Source organism: Drosophila biarmipes, unplaced genomic scaffold (genome assembly GCF_025231255.1).
Source record: "Drosophila biarmipes strain raj3 unplaced genomic scaffold, RU_DBia_V1.1 ptg000017l, whole genome shotgun sequence".
Lineage (NCBI taxonomy): Eukaryota > Metazoa > Arthropoda > Insecta > Diptera > Drosophilidae > Drosophila > Drosophila biarmipes.
This window is the reverse complement of record NW_026114535.1, coordinates 534,191-555,053: the sequence shown is the minus strand read 5'-3', so window position 1 is coordinate 555,053 and position 20,863 is coordinate 534,191. Positions and strand designations below refer to the sequence as shown.

Below are 20,863 nucleotides of genomic sequence, written 5' to 3'. Positions count from 1 at the left end.
CGTAGGCAAGGGATTCCACAATAAGTTATTCTCTCTGGCGGCTTTTATTGGAGCACTAGCTAAACTAAGAGTTAGGCGATCGATAGTGGGAACCGAGAATACCATGCTTGCCAGCAGAGCAGGTCTGTCAACTTTGGGCCCAGCTCCACAAGGTGGATATGGCACTATACTTTAGCAAAAAAACAATAGGGTGGAGGTCATAATTGCTTCTCATTGTAATGCCAGGATAAAGTAATTTTTTCACACACACCACCAAGGCATTATCAATTTTCTTCTAACTATACATCTGCATTTAGATGGATTAAGCGAAAGACTATTGTTGCCAACGTATTTACATTTGACAGTTCTGCGTTATATATATTAAAACATCGTTAGCATAAAAATAAAGAGGCTGTGCACATCAAATGCCAGTGAAAGCTATTTTAGTTATACAGCGGGGTCTGTAAAGTTATAGAATTACAAAAAAAATTTTTCTCTAGCCTTGTCAAATGCTTTTGACATATTATCTAACTACTGTGGAGCTTAATAGTAATGAACATTTATGTTTGGCCATTCACAATGCTTAGAAAGAAACAGTAATATGCAAATAGGAAATTTTTTTCACCTTCTATAGATGGTGTGTCTGGCGTAGTGTACAATTTCGGAAACAGTCTCCATCGAATTCCCTTGAGCTCATCTATCTAAAAGTCGAGGACGTTGGCTATAGCGATCTCAATAAGCGCACATTAGGACACGCCTACACTCAGAAAAAAATCAAGTATTTCGTGCTTGAATCTAGCATTTTCGGTGTCAAAACATCGCCAAGCATGGAATATACAGAATCCGAGAACAAATACTACTTTTAAGCACGAATTTCCAAGACCGAAAATACTAGGTTTAAAACCTTTCCTTCTTCAATTAAGTATAAATAATTTTTAAACCAAGTCATATTTGGTCTAAACATTTAATAAAAATAAAGTAAGAAAGTGGCACGAATAATTCTCATCAAATAAATAAATCAATAATAAATATTATGAATATTAAAATGAGTTTTTATTTTATGCTAGTAGTAGTATGCTAGAAATAAGTATTGGAAACTGAAACGAAATAAATTAGATTCTGAGGAGTTGAATAACTCCCCACAAATCCCAGCAGCAGATGGCCGGCCGCTCACCAGGTACGCGGCGAATTCGCGTAGTGGCGTCGCGGCGAAGAGCGAGGACGTAGAACGAGAGAGTTTGGAGATCGAGGACGGAGAACGAGAGAGTTTGGAGATCGAGGACGGAGAACGAGAGAGTTTGGAGATCGAGGACGGAGAACGAGAGAGTTTGGAGAGCGAGAGAGTTTGGAGAGCAAGAGTGTTCGGAAACCAAGAGAGTTTGGAGACCAACAATGGAGACGGAGAGAGCGGAGACTTGGCGGGTGGAGCGAGAGTGCCGTGTGCAAAAAGGAGTAGCGGGACGCCGCCGGACTTTGGACTCCGGGATCAGCGGGACGGCGGCATCAGGCTGGACAGCGGCGGGAGGCAGTGCGTCAAGGACAAGAGGGTCAAACAGAAACCATGGACTTTGGACCCGGTGTGGAGAGTTTTGGGCGGGCCGTGTGCAAAAGGGAAATAACGGTTCCCAGAGGCCCTATATAAACCCGCAGGGCGCTGGCAAAAGGGGATCAGTCAGTCAAGATCAGTCATTGAGAAGAGTCAGTCAAGATCAGTCATTCAGCATCAGTCATCCAGTGGAGAGCATACAGTCAAGAGCGAGCAGTCAGTCGAGAGCAAGGAGTCGTCGGAGGCAGCGCCGTGGGAGCCTACGAGGAGCAAGATCGTCACGTCGAGACGTTCGGGATTGGGATTACTAGGAATCTCCGAACTGAGACACAGGTGGCTGAGGTCTAAGGAGGCGCCACACGGCCAAGTTCTGTTCTGTCCTGCCGACGAAGTCCTGGCGGTATGCCTGGAGGGTCTACTAGACTGAGATTTGAAATCGAGAGTAGCAAGCCAGAAGGGAGCGGCGCAACAGAACCCTGAGAGTCACGAGCCAGAAGGGAGAAAAGTCCCGGATCGGCGTATACCCTCGAACCCAGCACAGAAGTCAAGACCTACAGCCACCTGTCAGGAGTAGTTCGCAGGACATCGCCACCAGCAAGCAGGACGACACCGCAACGGCCACGCAAGGAGGATCGAGCCCGCAGAAACGGCACGGACAGTACGCGGAAAGGCGAGGCTAGGGTGGAACGTTCGTTCACACGAGGTACAGAAGCGAAGTGAAAAGCGAGGCAGCTTCCTGGCGTTCTGCCTTGACTGTCCGCACGATCTGACCGGAAGCCCGTGGGACCATCCGGGACAGAGCAAGGGACAGGCGGTCGGGTATCGAGAGGAGTGATCCTGGAGAGCTCGTCGGTCTGTTCACCCTAGTCTGAGAATGGTGACGCTTTCCTAAGCCCGCACGGCTGACCCCATAGCGAGTCCAAACCGTGGCCGAGCAGTCACCGAGCCAGCCACGTCAGGAGCAATCAGCGGGCAAGGATCTTTGAGGAGCGACAAGACAACCCACACCGTCGGAGACAGCGAGACGAGCAAGTTATAAAGCCGACTGCAGTTATACCCGCAATAAACCCACTCCGAACCCGAGAATTCGACGAACACACACAATCTACTGAGCTAGCCGCACAAATACCGTAGCGAGCAGAAACCAAAGAAAACAGTTCGCTACAAGATATATAAAAACAATACTAATATTTTCAGTTTATGTACGACTTGCCGCTAACGGACATTAACACTGTCTAATTTATGCGCCTTATATATTGAGAACTTTCAGAATAAACAATTGGGAATTATTAGAGTAGGCAGATATTTAAATAAGAATTTTTGAGCACGAACGTTTTTAAATAAGAGGCATGCAATTTTTCTTAAATCAAGGGTATTTGTACTTGTTTCTAGCACAGTGTTTTCTCTAAGTGTCTACGTATGATTTTAATAGCATTATATGGTTTTATCTGCGGATCTATAAACACCTCTGCCTACTTAGCCAAGCTGCCTCTCTTATTTGATTATATAAAGAAAATAATTTGGTTTAAAAAACTTACAAAACAAGTGATTTCCAAGCCTTTTGTTTTAACGTTGAATTCAAGTTAACAGGTAAAACATTGCAAAGGTTTTTACTTTTTTTTAAAATAATTGATGATTGTCCAATAGACGAAAATTGTTCTACTGAGAAGAGTATAAATTTAGAAACGTCGATTATCTGAAACAAAGTATAGAAATATGTTATTTCCGGGAATGTATGCAGCGTATAACATATATAAATAGTTATTAAATTTATTTATTTATATAAACATATAGTGTAAAAGTCTGAGCTAACATAAAATTAGAGCGCTATCAACTAAGGCTTTATGCTTGCCGGGGTATTTTATTTCGAGACAGCTCTCTTAAGGGGATTTTGTTGATGTTAATGTTGGATGGGTTTGCAATGGTTTTAATAAGGTTTTTGGAGTTAAAGGAATCTTCTCTGAGTTGGCGTAGTGAACAATTTTATTAGAAAGTGTGAGATATCGTTTGCATTCTTTCACTTGGTGTGAAGGGAAAATTTGCTGTTATGGAGATTTATACGGTGATCAAATAAGCTTATATTGGCTTCTATTAGCAGGTTGTCAGTTGGTGTAGTCCTGAAAGCACCTAGTGATAATCTGACTACGGCTGGTAGTTTTATTTTTGATCTGTTAGTAAGGTGGTAAGAAGCGTTCTGGAATATGGCCGGCAGTAGTCTGTTTTGGAGCTATGTCGGCAGTAGCGAGGGAGAACTCAATGTGTGTCAAAGGGTTGTGAGTCAAGTAGTTGTTAGGAGACATGTTATTGAGAAAAATATAACCAGAGCGGTCAATGAATTTAACCACAATGTTAACTCTAGAGTGGGATCTCCAGTAAAGGTGCCAACAGTTGAAATCGCATGTTGGAAGGTTTATGTTAAATTGTTTATTGTATGTATTGTTTTGAAATTAATCGTTATGCCTATTGCTTGAAGGTAATCGTTCAGTGGGTGGTTGTACCACCAAATGCGTTTGTATTGTAGCTGCAGTATAAGTATGAGCGTGGAGTTGGATCATTTTAGGTCCAGGGTTTTCTTAAAGTGTAGCGTTATTCTGAGGATAAGTGTTTGTGTAACCTGACTTTAGGATTGAGAGGCCTGTTTTTTGTCGCATTTTTGATATTTTTGATGACAATGGTAGCAGATAGCTATATCTGCAGTTGTAGAAAATTTTGTTTGTTTTTACATATTTTTTTTGAAGTGGCCATCGAATTCACGAACTTTGGTATCGGAATATAATATGTTCCAAGTTTCTATAAGATATCCGTTTACTTTCATAAGAACTGTTCTTACTTCGGATATTTACTTCTGATATTTTCATCGATTTCTCTAAGGTATTAAAATTACCCTTTGTGTTTAGATCAGAGAGTTATGGAGACTTACGACAATGTTAACGATCGGTGTAAAAGCTGATGTTAGCGAGGTTAGTTTTTGGGTCGGCCGAAGACATTACTGATCTCAAAGAGAACAAGAATCTGACTGATAGTACTAAGAAATCAACCAGAGTTAGAGTTGGGTGCCCTCACTATCAGATACTCGTTACATCGCTAGAAAGTGTAAAAGGAAGATTGAAATATAAAAGAAGCACAACGAGTGTAAAATGCCACCTAGACGCAGTTTGCAGATATGATAATATTGGGAACAGACAGATTTAACTATTTTAGAAATAAGCAACATTATAAGCAAAGAGAATAAAAATGTAGTAGATAAACTTAAGTAATTAAAGTTATATTATTTGGCTTATAGTTAACTATGGACAGCTAACTTAACAACTTAACAGTTAATACATTTATACATTTAGTGAATCGAGTAAATTTGAGAAGATATAGAAACAATAGAAGACTCAAAAGATATAAATTGATATTCTAAATTATAATTAGTACATAAAACTCGGAATGGTTCATGAAGGGAAAAATTAGATCTCACACTTGGTAGACGGATATGACGGAAGGCACGAGTGAATATTGACGGGACTAAAATATTAATGTCTCCCAACAGAGTAGGGGAATATACCGCACCGGTCAGCAGTTTGTGTATAAATATTACGCCGTGACAAAATCTGCGGTGTCTTAAGGTGTTTAGGTCAATCAATTTTAGCCTGGATAAATAAGATGGTAAGTGCCGATCAGGATCTTTATTAAGGCTGCGCAAAGCAAATAATAAAAATTGTTTTTGAACCGATTCTATTAAGTTCTGTTGGTATACATATTGTGGATTCCCTACCTCAGTACAGTACTCCATAATTGGGCGAACTAGGCTTACGTATAACGATATAGCTGTATACGGATCATTGAACTGTTTTGCCCAACGCTTAATGAAGGCTAAGAACTCACATACTCAAATACAAGCTTTAGTACTCTAAGCCTAGCTTGTAAAGAAGTATACTCTTATATTGATAAGCAAAGAGAATTGTAATCTCATAAGAATTTGGAACTGCTTGTGTGAAGGATAATCTTATGTCGTTGCTGGCTGTGCTAGCGCAATAAATATATATTGAATTTGACTGCTGCGTCTTCTTTTGTGCAACGGAAGATCTCCATAGAATACATTAAAATTTTATTATAAACTAGAAAATGTGGGCGTATGAGCTTTCATTTTCGAAAATATTGAGATCGGGTCTTTGTGTCTGACACGGAAGTACAGCCTAATTTAGGTCTATCAGGGACATGGGTGGTACTTGCTTCTTGTGGCGAGGAGCGTTGTCCTGCAATGGGATCCAATCAAAAGTTAGAAACATCCGGTTTGCTGATGTAAATGCATGGTCATTTAAAATATACAGGTATCTTCTTTGATTAAGTTTCCTCTATTGGTACCATCTCTCCAAATCCGTAATAGCTAAGACACCCCTAGAACATCTCCGTTCCATCACCAAACCTATTGTTTGGCTGGACACCATTAGCCTTTGCTTTTTTCGGGAGATGCATGAAATGCTTACAGGACCCCTGAAACGGAAATGCCACTTTATCAGTCCATAAAACGTTGTACCAGCATTCCATCGGCTTCTGTTTGAACTCCAAGGCAAACGCGAGCCGTTTTTTTCCGTTTATTATCCACTACTTTTTTTACTATAAGTACAGGTGTTCCTTCATTATGCAACGTAGTGTGCTGTCATAAATTTGTTTTCCAATTAAGATTTTTTATGCTGCTGCCGTTTTAACTGGGCTTTTAGTATGATTGCTTAGCATAACTCCTAAAATGTGATTGCAGTCTTAAATTTTATAAAGATCTCCGCTCGCTGTTCAACTGAAAGCTTCTTCGTTTTTCTCATTTTATTAATAACAGGCATTGAATTATCAAATTAAATTTACATTACCAGTAAGCTTTATTTCCAAGTCGGACTCCAAAATCAAATAGAACTTTACTTGCACGCCATAAATCAAAGACTCATCCATAGTTTCTTTGTGCAATTAATTTTGACGCGATAAAAATGTGTGTAAATACTTTTGACAACTGATAAGCATCAGTTCAGTGATTCTATTCTTAGCACATGAACATTTATTAATTCTCTTTTTTCTTTCATTTTGTTCTGCATAGATAAGAACACAACAATAACTTTAATTTTGGAATCTGAGTACAGTAGCTTCAGTAATAAACAACTCAAGTTGGAACTAAAAATTCTCGTTGTGTCAATACTTTTGACCACCTCGGTATAATCAGCAAAGCGATATTGTATTGCGCCACCTACCAGAGATTTCAAAATATGATAATAGGCCGGCAGACATATTTAAGCGCTTTGCTTATTTCTGGGAGTTAAAGTGGCCATGGAAAACTTTTTTAGGTCAATCGAAAGATATCGATATAACCAATACATTTCAGTTATAATTTTGTTTCTAACTTAATAGCTGTAGGCGATACCGTTCTTTGCAACATGAGTGCGTTAGAGTGGGCGTGGCAGTCTGCTGAACCAATCTTGTACTGCGCAGGAAAATCACTTACTCACTCTTCTAGGTTTTATAGTTTTCGAGATCTCAGCGTTCATAGGGTTTGAATTACTCTACGAGTAATGGGTATAAAAATGATTACAAACAGGAAAGCGAACTAACTTCGGACAGCAGACGATTTTTTACTCCTGCAGGTCGATACCAGTGGGAACATTGTAAGTCAAAAGCTTTCAGATTTTTAGAAAACTAAAAACTAATTATGGAAACATTAAGAAACCGTTTTTTTATTTTACTACAACTCTTGTTTGCCGAAACGGACCATAACGGTCAAGGTATTATTTTGACCTTAATTATCCGATCTTCCCCATGACAGCTACATGGGAATTCTGAAATATTAAAAGAAAAATATTTCCAAAAGTATAAGTTAATATACTCGTATATGAAAACTATGGGATGGGATGGCTTTCATTCGTAGAGAGTAAAGTTTTCTGATCGCGGCCAACTTGGAGGCCGCCAGTGCGATATTTGTTTTCGAAGGATTGCAAGTTGACACACAGCCTCCTCGTGGCACCTCCTGGGTAGCTATCTTAGCATCCGCTAGATAGTGAGTTAATATGTGCAGCGAGTCACCCGGACGTTAAGCGGTTGAGCACAGGGTTTGGAACCCGCCTCGTAAAAAAAGAAGCCCAGTGAAGACCAAAGCGAAAGCCTCGGAAAGGATTCCCCCTTATGATGACGACCACCGCAAAACGAAAAAGGACTACGATTTAAGGATATGCACCTGGAATGTCCGAACCCTTAATTGGGAAGGTGCCTCAATCCAACTGACGGATGCCCTCGAAAAATTAAAGGCCGACATTACCGCCATCCTGGAAATGAGATGGACAGGACAATGTTGCTCCAAGCGAGCAAACTGCGATATCTACTACAGCTGTCATGCTGAGAGGCGCGAATTTGGATGCGGATTTGTAGTAAGTAGTAGTAGCTCGCCACCACGTCTCCAATTTTACACCGTCGGTCAATTCAGCCTCCGTGAGACCACCTCGAACAACGGTCTCAGGCTGATTGACTTTGCCTCGGCACGAACCATGGTAGTGAGTAGCACCAGATTTCGGCACCTCGACATCCACAAGGCCACATGGCTGTCCCCTGATCAAAAGAAGCGCAACCAGATTGATCACGTTGTGATAGACGGAAGGCATGCCTCAAGCGTGATGGACGTGCGTACGTTTCGTGGAGTCAACATTGACTCGGACTACTATCTTGTCGCAGCCAAGATACGCATGCGGCTATGCCGAGCGAAAAACATACGCCCCATCACGCAACGAAAGCTTGACGTCACTAGGCTGCGATCACAACGGTCAGCAATAGCATACTCCACTCACCTCTCGGAACTGCTCCACCAACTTATCCCTCTCCCCGTTGACACCGGCGGACTCTGGGCGCACATAACCCACTCCATGCGAGCTGCTGCTGAAACAACCATTGGGCCCACCCACACGGAACCAATGGAGTGTCGACCACAGAAAAAAGCTGCAGTCTGGCGCAACGCGAGCTAAGTGTGAACGTTACAGGGAGAAAAGGAAGGAAGAGAGGCGACTTTTCAGACGGAAAAAACGGGAGCAAGAAAAGCGAGAGTGCGAGGAACTTGAGGTGTTACATGACAGGAATGATCTTCGAAAATTCTACCAACAAGTCAACCGTCTGACACAGGGTTTCAAGACCGGAGCATCTAACTGTCGGGATGAAAATGGAAATCTGGTTACGGATACGCAGCGCTGAGGTTATGGAGGGAGTATTTCTCCAAGCTGCTAGCAGGCGATGACGGCACCAATCCCGCCATTGGAGGAAGCAGCCCGATACTACCAATCGACGACAATGTGGATATACCACTACCTAACCATGACGAGGTCAGAGTCGCTATAACGCGGCTCAAAAACAACAAAGCAGCCGGTGCTGATGGATGCCTGCAGAGTTGTTCAAAGCCGGCGGCGAAGAGCTGATAAGGTGCATGCATCAGCTCTTGTGCAAAATATGGCTAGAAGAAAGCCTGCCCAACGATTGGAATCTCAGCGTCCTTTGTCCCGTTCGGAAGAAAGGTGATCCGACGATATGCGCCAACTACCGGGGAATCAGCATGATTACCATATCATACAGATCAAGCGAAGAATCACACTTGCCAATAGGTGCTACTCCAGCAGCGCTTGGAGTGTTCGAGAGAAAAATTCTTCGCAAGATCTTTGGTCCCGTTCAGATTGGGGACGACTTTCGTATTCGGATGAACCACGAGCTGTACGAGTTGTACGACGACGTGGACGTGGTCCGGCGCATCACGATACAACGCTGCGCTGGCTCGGCCACGTTGTGCGTATGGATGAAGAATCTCCAGCTCAGAAGGTGTTTGAAGCGAGGGTCGACTACGGGCGACGACGAAAGGGACGACCAAAGCTCCGATGGAAGGACCAAGTGGAGGAGAACCTGACTGCACTGGCTATTTCCGATTGGAGAAGGCGCGCGAGGAACAGAGGCGCGTGGAGGGAGGCGCTGAGGTCGGCCAAAACCCGAATCGGATTGTTGTGCCACCTAATAATAATATGAAAGCTACATTTTAATTAAATTTTATTTCGAAATTGTGAATTATTTAAATAATGATACTTCTAAGAGAAAATATATCTTTGATCACCGAGAAGGTGTTGTTTCTTACCTTAAAAAATATATATATATATTAATAGTGATGTCGATCTAGCCATGTCCGCCTAACCATCTGTCCGTCTAGGATCTCGTAAAATGGAAAAGTATATAATGATTTCAGTCAGAAGTTTGCAACGTAGTGAGAGAGAAGTTTCCGACCCCATAAAGTATATATATATTTTTGATCACCTTTACTAGAAGAGTCTAGCCATGTCCGTCTGGCAGTCTGACCGTCCGTCTGATCGTCTTCACTAACTATTCTCTTAGACTTAAAACTATCAAGCAGAAAATTTCCCAAAAGTATTCTTTCTATTGCAGGTAGTATATAAGTTGGAACCAGCATATAACCTTCCACACATAGAATTAAGATTTGTTAAATAGTTCTGAATTTCGACATTTGGAAAAGCTATCTTGCTAGCTTTAAAACTGAGAGACTAGTTTGCGTAGAAACGGGCAGAAAGACGGAGAGACGGACAGACGGACATGGCTAGATCGATTCGCCTAGTGACGCTAATTAAGAATATATATACTTTATTGGGTCGGAAACGTCTTCTTCACTGCGTTGCAAACTTCTGACTGAAATCATTATACCCTCTGCAAGGGTATAAAAATTATAGCTCTGGCGCTTCTGGACATAATATCTTATAATATTAGGTATATTATTTTTAATAGTTTTAAGAATTCCGAATCCAATTTAATAAAAATCGGATTACTCTAACATATAGAAGTAAAAAAAATGGTCTAAAAAAGAATAAATTAATTTTTTTCCTTAATATCACTGAAGCCAGCAACAATCCTTAAAAATTTCACATGGTCTTACTAAAGTTCATTATTTCCTATAACTGCAAAGGTATACAAACTTTGGCTTGCCGAAGTTACCTTCATTTCTTGTTTTCCTTACATTACGTTAGGGTACGACGCCATTCTGAAATGGACAAGTCACAAATTGTTGGGGGTGCTACAAGCCAATGAAATCAAGTTCCTTGCAAATGCAACTTAAAGGCAATTGCGCAAGCTTGCATTGGTTGTCGGTTACCAGGTGGCTGAAATCCCTGAAAGCCCATTGGACTCCTCCTCCAAAGTTCCAAACTGGACAGAAGCCTGCAAGTAATCCTAGCGTGGTGGGAGCAGCCAACAACCAGCCGACACGGGATGACAGTGGAGCAGAATATGTTTATTTAGATTATTAGCCAGGTATGAGTATATTTTTACACTGATTGTCAACATAGGCCTGATGGAACCCATCTTTCTGCCATGTTCGATACTGGAAGCGCTATTAATCTAATTCAGCACGCTGCGAAAAAAAATTCGGAAATAGTTGTGAAACTCGTTTTTCTAAACATAGAAGAAGAAATCTAATTTTTTGATGTACCCAACAATTATGTTGCAACTAATATTCTGTTAGGCCGTAAGGTTTTGGAATAAAATTGATCTTTAAGGATAAAATAAAAGAAATTATAGACATTAAATAGATTGACCATTGGCAGTGAACCATTGAAAAGGATTGTGAATATTGAACCAATAAATAGGCTTCAGAATAGTGAAACATATCAAAACAGTGACCATTTAGAAAGCAATAAAAACTTTGAAGAAATGTTTTATAAAATGAAATAGTTGTATTTCAGGATGATGAAAGTCTTAATATTGACCCGAAGTTGAGTGATAAACATCGGAGCTCAATGAAATAATAAAATTGAATTACTTATGCTTATCTAACATCCCAGCGATCCAACATAGCTATGATATGAGGCTAAGACTTAAGTCTAAAGAACCCATACACTCTGTGCCAAGGAGACCTTCATAATGAAAGAAGGAGATTAGTAGAAGTGAATGCACCTGCAGCATTCATGAGATTTATTAATTTAATTCTGCAACCTTTAATTGCTATAGGTTCAAAGACATGATATGAACATTTTCGAATTTTAGAAGAGTGTGTTGAAATGATATATTTTTGATAACCAAATTTGGGATATAGTGTTTTAAAATGATCTTTATTGTTGAGTGGGAGCGCACCGTCGAGTCGCTCCCAAGCTTTCCTTCTTAAATTCTGATTTCTTAATTTTGTTACATATTTGCATAATGCTAAGATCGTCGGCAGAGACGCCGGCAGAACCGCGGTCGACGCTTATGTATAATTGTGTATTTATATGAGAGAGAGAGAGAGAGAGAGAGAGAGAGTTACTATGTTCACTTGGCTGTCGGAGCGGTCGCACATATCAAATATGTTTACTATATACACGGCAGTTCCTACGCATTCGAGGGCGGTCATATAACCAAGCACTCGGGGGCTGCTTGGTTTCTATATTTATGTTTTGTTATTGTGGCCAAAAGCAAAAATGCCAAATAATGTGTCTGTACTTAAATCGATGCGTAACACTGAGTATAGTGTGCATTATGTTAACATACTACCTCTCATTCCCTTTTAAAAATAACGTAATTTTATGAAGTTATTTTCTAGGCGTGTTTTTAATATAAATGAAAATATTATTATTATTTATTTTTGTTGTTTTTGTTATAAAATTATTAAAATTATTATTTTTTTTTCGAATCAGAAAGTAATATTTTGAATCAAAAGTAATATATATATATATATATATATATATATCTATTATTATTTTCTTGTTGTTGTTTTTCTTCCATTATAATTATGATTCTTATTGAGTATGGCCATACGTGATATACAATAAGAGAATTAAAGTGATTATGAAATAAAAAATGTTAACCTATCCTAAGGAACTGTTTGCTTTTTTTTTTATGAAAAATTACTATGTTATCTTTTTCTTCTATACTTTCGACTGTATATGGTCCAGAATATTTAAAGTCTAGCTTATGCCCTGTTTCATTTTTCAATAAAACTTGGTCTCCTATTTTTAAACCAAAGTTTAAAATATTTCTGTCATAGTTAAGTTTTTGTTTTGGTTATGACGTTCTAGCATTAATCTTGCTCTCTTAAATGCTTGTTCTACTCTAAACTTAGATTATTTAGCATAATCTTCTGTGTTATATAATGGTTTTATATTATCTATACTATTGAAGTGTTTAGCTAAATTAGATGTTTTACCAAAAACTAACTCATATGGACACAAGTCATGTGATATAGAGGGTGTTGTGTTGAAACAATATACGATGTATACCATACATCCCAATCTGTTTTATCAACTTAGATGTATGAGCGTATGATCTCATTAACTGTTCTGTGGCTTCGCTTCATGGTTCCTACAGGCTGGTGATGATGTGCTGTTTAAGCTATGTAATTGATATTTACGTTTTTACATAGATCTTCAATTATCGAATTTTTGTATTCTGTTCCCATGTCTGTAATGAACGTCTTTATTGGATCGTACTTATGTTTTGGATTGGTCTTGCTACAGGTACTTAGTTAAATCGTAAATAAGCGTTACTATGTATTAATTTCCTTAGTCAGATTTAGGTAGTGGACCGATCGTATCTACAATTACCCTGTCGAAAGCCGTTTGTGGCGTCTCGGTAATGGTTAATGGGGTCTTTGTATGTTTTGTTGTCTTTTTGACATTTAGGCCATTTTCTTATATATTTTTATACCCTTGCAGAGGGTATAATGATTTCAGTCAGAAGTTTGTAACGCAGTGAAGGAGACGTTTCCGACCCCATAAAGTATATATATTCTTGATCAGCGTCACTAGACCAGTCGATCTAGCCATGTCCGTCTGTGTGTTCGTCTGGCCGTCTGTCCGTCCGTCTGTCTGTCCGTCCGTTCCTACGCAAAATAGTCTCTCAGTTTTAAAGCTATTGGGCTGAATTTTTCCCAAAAGTCTTCTTTCTATTGCAGTTAGTATATAAGTCGGAACCAGCCGGATCGGAAAACTATATCTTATAGCTCCCATAGGAACTATCGGGGAAAAAATTGAAAAAAAATTAAATCTTCGGTGTTTTTTAATATATAACTTTCTAAGCTTGGAAATAGCATTTTTTAATTATTTCTGAGTACGAAGTTCGTATACGTTGGGCTGAGAAGCTTTATCTAGAGTTTGCCTAGGCAAATCTATTTTTTCTTTTTCTGGTTATTTTGATTTCTGGTAGTGACTTTCAAAATTTTATTATTTGTCTAGAGATTTTTAAAATCTCTTATTGTTATTCTTAATAGCGCGTCGCCTATATGGTTGTAGTTTCCCTTAAGATATTCCAAAGTAAAATCATATTCATCCAAGTCTAATTTCATTCGTGTTAATTTTGAATTTGGATTTGTCATTAAAAATAAATAGGTTAGTGGCCTATGGTCTGTTTTGATTGTGAAATATTTTCCATAAATATATGGTCGAAAATGGTTTATTGCCCAGTGGATAGCTCCTTACTCTTGTTCTTTTGTATTTTTATTACTTTCTCCTTTCGTAAAAGATCTTGATGCATAGGCTACTGGTAGATGAGCGTCATTGACGCTGTTCTTGGGTAAGAACAGCTCCACATGCTTGTTTACTAGCATCTGTTGTTATGAAAATTTCTTTATTAAAATATTAGGAATATTGCAATAATGTGGGTTTCATCAATTGGATTTAGGTACTCGAATGCGTGTCGACATTTATCTGTCCATTCAAATTTAACGTTCATGCTACATAATCTAGTTTTGTGACCTGAGTAATCGAACCATTTTTTAATAGTACGTCTGTAGTAATTGGAAAATGCGACGAATCTTCTAGAGCTGTCTGCGTCCGTTGGAACTGGGTATTTTTCTATTACTTCGAATTTTGTACTATCTGGCAAAATACCTTTTCAGTACACTTGTGTTTAAGGAAGGTCACTTCGTGTCTGAAAAATGTGCACTTGTCTGGGTGCAGATTAAGGTTGTTTTTTCTACACAGATCAAAAAGTTTGTACAATTTTTAATCATGTGCGCTTCTGAACAATCGATGACAATTAGGTCATCCATACACAGGAATGCCTGAGAAGGTTCGATACCTAAAAATTCAATTGTCATCATTCTTTGGAAAGAATTTGGCGCTATTTTTAATCCAAGGCTATCGTGTAAAACGATAGGAACTATGCTCGTGGAAAATGACGTTATATTTCTAGACGTATTTTCGAGCTCTATTTGATGAAATCCTGACATTAGATCTAGACAAGAAAAGTATTTAGCTCTACCTAATTGGTCAAGAATATCGTCTATTCTTGGTAGTGGAAATATATCTGCTTAGATTTTTTTGTTAATTTGACAGTATTCAATTACTAAACGCCACCTTTTTGTATTGGAATTTGGTAATGATTTTTTTGGGACTATTATTAATGAACCGTTGTATTCTGAAACTGATGGTTCTACTATTTTATCTTTAATTAGTTTTTCTACACAGAAAAAAAATGCGTCCAGATCAATTTGATATGCGCATGGTAAGTTTTTGTTTTTTCGACAAATATCAATTTTACCATGAAATAATGTCAAATTGATACCAAAAAATTTAATTTTCTCGAATTCTCTCTTTTCGAATACTTCTTGACATTGAAAAAGAGAGGATAGAGAAATATGGCGGCGTTAATTACGTGAGTGGAAGCGAAATAGACCTATTCAAAATTCGACTTGGCTTACTTCAAACATATTGTCTCGCTTGCACTAACATGGTTTCCATGTCTTTTGAACTTAACGCCCTCGGAAAATGTTAAGCGATAGACTTGCTAGTAAGGTGCCTGTCTCTGATGCTGAAGGTCCCAGGTTGAAGTACTCCCCAAGGCAAAGTATGCTTTAAGTGTTTAAGAATAATATCTAAAATGTGTTTATAATTGTTATTTTTTCTAGAACAAAGTTATACCTCTAATGTAAAAATGATATTACCGAAATATCGTATTTAACATTTCTGTAATTTTTTATATATACTGGTGTATCATATTTCATTCATATTTTTTGTCTTTAGAAATTATTAGTTGTTATGGGTTTGGTTTCTATTTCGAATATTCCCCTTATTCCCCTTATTTGGTACATAATTCTGTACGTATAGAGGTGGACAATTTTTGTTAAGTTTTTCGAAAATCTCTTCTTTGTTTGTGTTTTTATTAGATTTAATTATATCGTAATTATCAAAGGGTTCAACTTTAACTTGAAGAATTGCTGTTTTAGTTGTTGTATTTAGAATTCGGGCAAAGGTGTTTTAGAATCTGCAATGAAATTTCCAATAAACACTACTTTGTATAAGTTTGATAAATTTGTTTTAGTTATTATTGCACTATATTCATGCACTAGGGTTCTTGCCTGATTGTAAGTAGCTACAAGAATTTTGGCATGTTTATCTACTGTTTCTTGTTTTGTTTGCGCATCTGTAAGACTTTTAAAATGTTTCTTTTGATTCTCCCATTCCATATTAAATTTTTAAATTTTTGTGATTACTTGTGCATAATTTTTAGCACATTTAAGTGTCCTAACACTGGGTGTATGTCTATTTTCGAGAATTCTTTATAGTTTCTTACGGTAGACAGTACTATTGTTTTTTGCATTCGTTTTTAACATTTCTGTAATTTTTTATATATACTGGTGTATCATATTTCATTCATATTTTTTGTCTTTAGAAATTATTAGTTGTTATGGGTTTGGTTTCTATTTCGAATATTCCCCTTATTCCCCTTATTTGGTACATAATTCTGTACGTATAGAGGTGGACAATTTTTGTTAAGTTTTTCGAAAATCTCTTATTTGTTTGTGTTTTTATTAGATTTAATTATATCGTAATTATCAAAGGGTTCAACTTTAACTTGAAGAATTGCTGTTTTAGTTGTTGTATTTAGAATTCGGGCAAAGGTGTTTTAGAATCTGCAATGAAATTTCCAATAAACACTACTTTGTATAAGTTTGATAAATTTGTTTTAGTTATTATTGCACTATATTCATGCACTAGGGTTCTTGCCTGATTGTAAGTAGCTACAAGAATTTTGGCATGTTTATCTACTGTTTCTTGTTTTGTTTGCGCATCTGTAAGACTTTTAAAATGTTTCTTTTGATTCTCCCATTCCATATTAAATTTTTAAATTTTTGTGATTACTTGTGCATAATTTTTAGCACATTTAAGTGTCCTAACACTGGGTGTATGTCTATTTTCGAGAATTCTTTATAGTTTCTTACGGTAGACAGTACTATTGTTTTTTGCATTCCGCTGCAATGAATAAGTGGGGAGAATTCAAGGTTGTACCTACTCATATATTCGTTTCAAAATCTAGAATTAATAGAGACTCTGCTCTGTTTCTGTTAGTACCCTATTCTCAAAATTTGGTTCATGGGTCAATGTAATTCTAACGCACACTTTTTTTTATAATTTTAATTTCTTTTTAAACAGGTGCTATTTTAGTTCTCGTACGTATAAAAATGTTGTTATTATTATTTTTTGTGGAGGTATTTATGCGTTTTACAGGTATCCCTACCTAGGTAAAATAAATGAAGACCCGCAGCTGCTTGGTCTGTACAATATTATTAATATTAGTATTAATATTAGTTTTGCATCGCAGATGCTTAAATATATAAAAAAATTAATGTTGGATGCTCTTGGGAGCGATGTCGGTTCACTTTCCCGTGGTCCACCTTGGAGCGCCGAACGGGACCGGTGTTGGCTACACAAGCTATTTTGTCTATTCTGCTGCTGATGTCCTGGGCCTCTGGTCTCAGGCGGTAACGGTGCCGGTCATCGCACAGTTTTTACTTGTTGTTTTCCCACGAAGGTGTAAGGAGCGGCTTGCCACTCACACGGGTCTTCTCTGGGTAATATTTAAACGTCTGTCCACGTTTACTGCACGTACCCTCACACTAAAAATTTTGTATTTGCGGGCCCATATTTTCCGTTTTTTTTTCTGTGTAATTATCACTTATTACAGTCGCCAAGTGTTGAAATGATATATTTCTGATGACCAAATTTGGGATATAAAGTGTTAAAATGATCTTTTTTGTTGAGTTGGGAGCGAATCGCTCCCAAGCTTTCCTTCTTAAATTCTGATTTCTGAATTCTGTTACATATTTGCATAAAGCTAAGATCGCCCGGCTATGTCGGCAGGGACGCCGGCAGAGCCGCGGTGGACGCTTATGTATATTTGTGTATATATATAAAAAAAAGAGAGTTACTATGTTCACTTGGCTGTCGGAGGGGTCGGACATATCAAATATGCTGACACTGCAGTTCCCACGCATTCGAGGGCGGTCATATAACCAAGCACTAGGGGGCTGCCCAAAAATAGCGAAGCCATTGCACGAGCTCACAAAAATAGGCGTTAGGTATGAAATTTGTGACAAATTGATTTCATTTCCCTTATTATCATTGTACAACCCAAATCGAGAAACTGAATTTCATTGCGACGCAAGTAGCGAGGGATTTGGAGAAATCTAATTGCAAAGCAAGCAGGATGATAATAGGTTTCACCTATTTTTCACAAGGAGCAACAAAACTAGAAGCATTGTATGAAAGCTTTACATAACATAACAGATTGTATTGCAGTAGTTTTTTGCCTAGCAAAAGGACGAATTAATTCGAGCACTGTCAGAAGGGCTTTAGAATTGGCCAATGGATCGCATCGAATAATCGAACACTTTATAATATACCCAGGCGACCAATTCTTTTTCATACATTACATATAGGTCATGTTAGACCTTTGCCCTCAGCTATATAAAAAAAAAGAAACATTTGCTAGGATTTACAAAATTTGTTTAATTGTATCCGGTGAATTTAACCAGTACAAAAGAAGTAAACATTTTTTTCGAAATATTTTCAATATTATAGTCGACCGCGTAGAATTGTAAGTGATAGAGGTATATTTTACGTCATTAGAATTTGCCAAATTCTTATTAGAAAATAATATCGAACACGTGAAGGTAGCAACTGCGTCACCTCAAGCGAACGGTCATGTAGAGAGAGAGGGTCAATAGGACAATAAAGGCGATGCTAGCAAGATAACTGAAATTAAGCATGAAGACTGGAGCAAACTTTTAGACGGGGCCGAATATGCAATCGATAATTCAGTGCATTCGACTACAAAGAATTTACCCAAATTGTTAATATTATTTGGAGTTCAGCAGAGAGAATGTAATATTGACGCATTAACAAAATACTTAGGTGATAGAAATGATATACCACCATGGGATTTAGGAAATGTTCGTAAAAACTTTTCAGATAAAATAGAACAGTGTCAGAACAAAAGCGAAAAATATTTTCAGAAAAATCATAAGAATCATATAGAATTTGAAGAACGCGATTTTGTTGTAATGCGAAACATTGACACCACAATTGGTACAATAAAAAGTTTGTACCGAAGTACAGTGGACCATATATCTTGCAAAAGATTTTGCCAATCGATAGATATGTAATAAATATATTGAAAATTGTCAAATTAGTCAAATTCCTTACGATGGGGTTGTAGAAGCATGTGGTTTGCGGAAATTGGCGTAATCAGTGATAATCATAATATATATGCTAAGTTTATTTACTTATATATTATTATATATTATATTTTATTCTAATTATCTTATACGTATATTGTATATAAATTCTTATTAACTAAAATGTATAATATTTTAGAACAACATTTATATAATTAGAAGCCCACGATCGAGGACGAGGCTTAAGTACCGATTCCGCTGTTACGATTTAATGTAGAATAAGTAAGAGCTAGAGATTACGCTAAGATCAGAATACTCGTACGTTAACATTTTGATCAAGCGGAAAGAGAGGAACGCACATGGTGAAATTGAGCTAATAGAAGTTACAAATAAAACAGTAAAAACGAAACCTACGTCAACCGGATATTTAATATTTAAAATCTGTCCATGTTCCAAACTGACACCAACACCACCAAAAAAATAACTAAAATAATAAATAAGTGATGTACATATGTAGTTAAAATTCGCCAATATTCCTCTATGTGCCTTAGAGGTGGAAAAACATTGATGTTGCCGATGTTTCGAAAACATCAATAAAATGAAATGCAAAAGAATTTTGGAAGAATAATAGCAAAACCGTTGTTGTTGTTGTGCTCTGGAAGGCACGCGTCTTTTTTCGTCTCTTTACCAAACAAGTGTTTTTGAATTAATAATACAAAAAAGCAATTACAGTTTTTTCGTTCTTTTTGGATAAGACGCTTGGGACGTCTTTAATTTTCAGTCCCTGAGAAAAAGTTTTTTTGCAAAAAATAATAAAAAAAGATAAATAAACTGTGATTTATAGTATTTTTACATTTTTTTTGTTAAATTTTTTTAATTAAATATATATTTTTTTCTTATTGGCTTCTCAGCTTATCTTTTTTTTTTCTTATTGTTTGAGATATGAGAATGAATTCTTTCGGATGATAGGCAAGAGGTAACGGCTATCAGCACACCACAACCCCAACATGAGTAGCGATCTCTCCTATACGTATCAAAGTTGTGTGAGAGAACTTCAGAGTGAGATATCTCTGGTTTCAGCCAAGTTTCCGTAATTTAAATATAAGTAACAAATTTCGAATTCAAGCATATATATTTTTATGATTTTCTTTCGTTATCAGTGCAGAAATTAAATTGTTTATTGGATTAGTATTGTTTTTACATAAGGAAACAATTTCAACACCTTATTACTAAGTTGTTTTTGGAACTTTTATTTTTTTAATGTTATATAAGTGATTTTACACTTCTACGCAAAAAACGAGTAATATTTTAATAAATAATTAGTTAAGTGTCGTATAAGAAACTTGCTAAGTGAATTCTATCAAAACGAAAATTGTTCAATATGTTAAGCTATTTTATTTTACTTTTTTTTAACAATGAACTAAAAAATGAAAATAAACACAACAAATACAGCAAATATTTATTTGAAGCGTATTTTTAGTCTTTAATTATTTATTGTATTCTCGTTTTACAGAATGTCAAAATTTTTATTTTTTTGTTTGTTTGTAGTTCACGATCATTTTTCAAATCGATTATTAAAATTGGTGTGTTTCTTTAACTTCTTAACATGAAAAAGAAGGGACAGATCATTTACATTCGCAGGAAATGGCAGATGTTGGTAGCGACAATGACTAATTAAATTAAATTAAGTGTAAGCCAACAAGAAGTTGTGCAATTAATAATTTAAAAAAGCTATTTTATAAATTAAAGTGCTCTTATTTGCATATCGGCTTAACAAAGCAATTAAATAAAATAGCAGCTTTAGAAGATATTCCTGAATTCTTAAGCATTGAGATTTATATTAACGGACCTCCGTTATTTAATAGTTCCCGTGCCCAATTGTGGCCGATTCTAATTAGATTAAACAATATTAAAAATTT

At 37.1% G+C, this 20,863-nt stretch overlaps 1 protein-coding gene and 1 long non-coding RNA gene across 15 annotated transcripts in view; one reads left to right on the top strand and one right to left on the bottom strand.

Annotated features, from left to right (window-relative positions):
• Positions 1-20,863, top strand: part of LOC122817994 (uncharacterized) — a 271,976-nt gene that overhangs the window by 152,107 nt on the left and 99,006 nt on the right. The gene's annotated exons all lie outside the window — the stretch shown is intronic.
• LOC127012038 (uncharacterized) overlaps positions 1-20,863 on the bottom strand; it is a 100,024-nt gene that overhangs the window by 23,224 nt on the left and 55,937 nt on the right. For 3 of the 6 annotated variants that reach the window (XR_007765464.1, XR_007765462.1, XM_050890156.1), the window contains one exon: positions 3,064-3,221. The exons of the other annotated variants lie outside the window; for them this stretch is intronic. Coding sequence is in view for 1 of the 3 variants with exons in the window: in XM_050890156.1 (XP_050746113.1) it covers positions 3,064-3,221 (158 nt within the window). In the remaining 2 variants the exon portion in view is untranslated. The remainder of the gene's footprint in view (positions 1-3,063; positions 3,222-20,863) is intronic. 6 annotated transcript variants of the gene reach the window in all.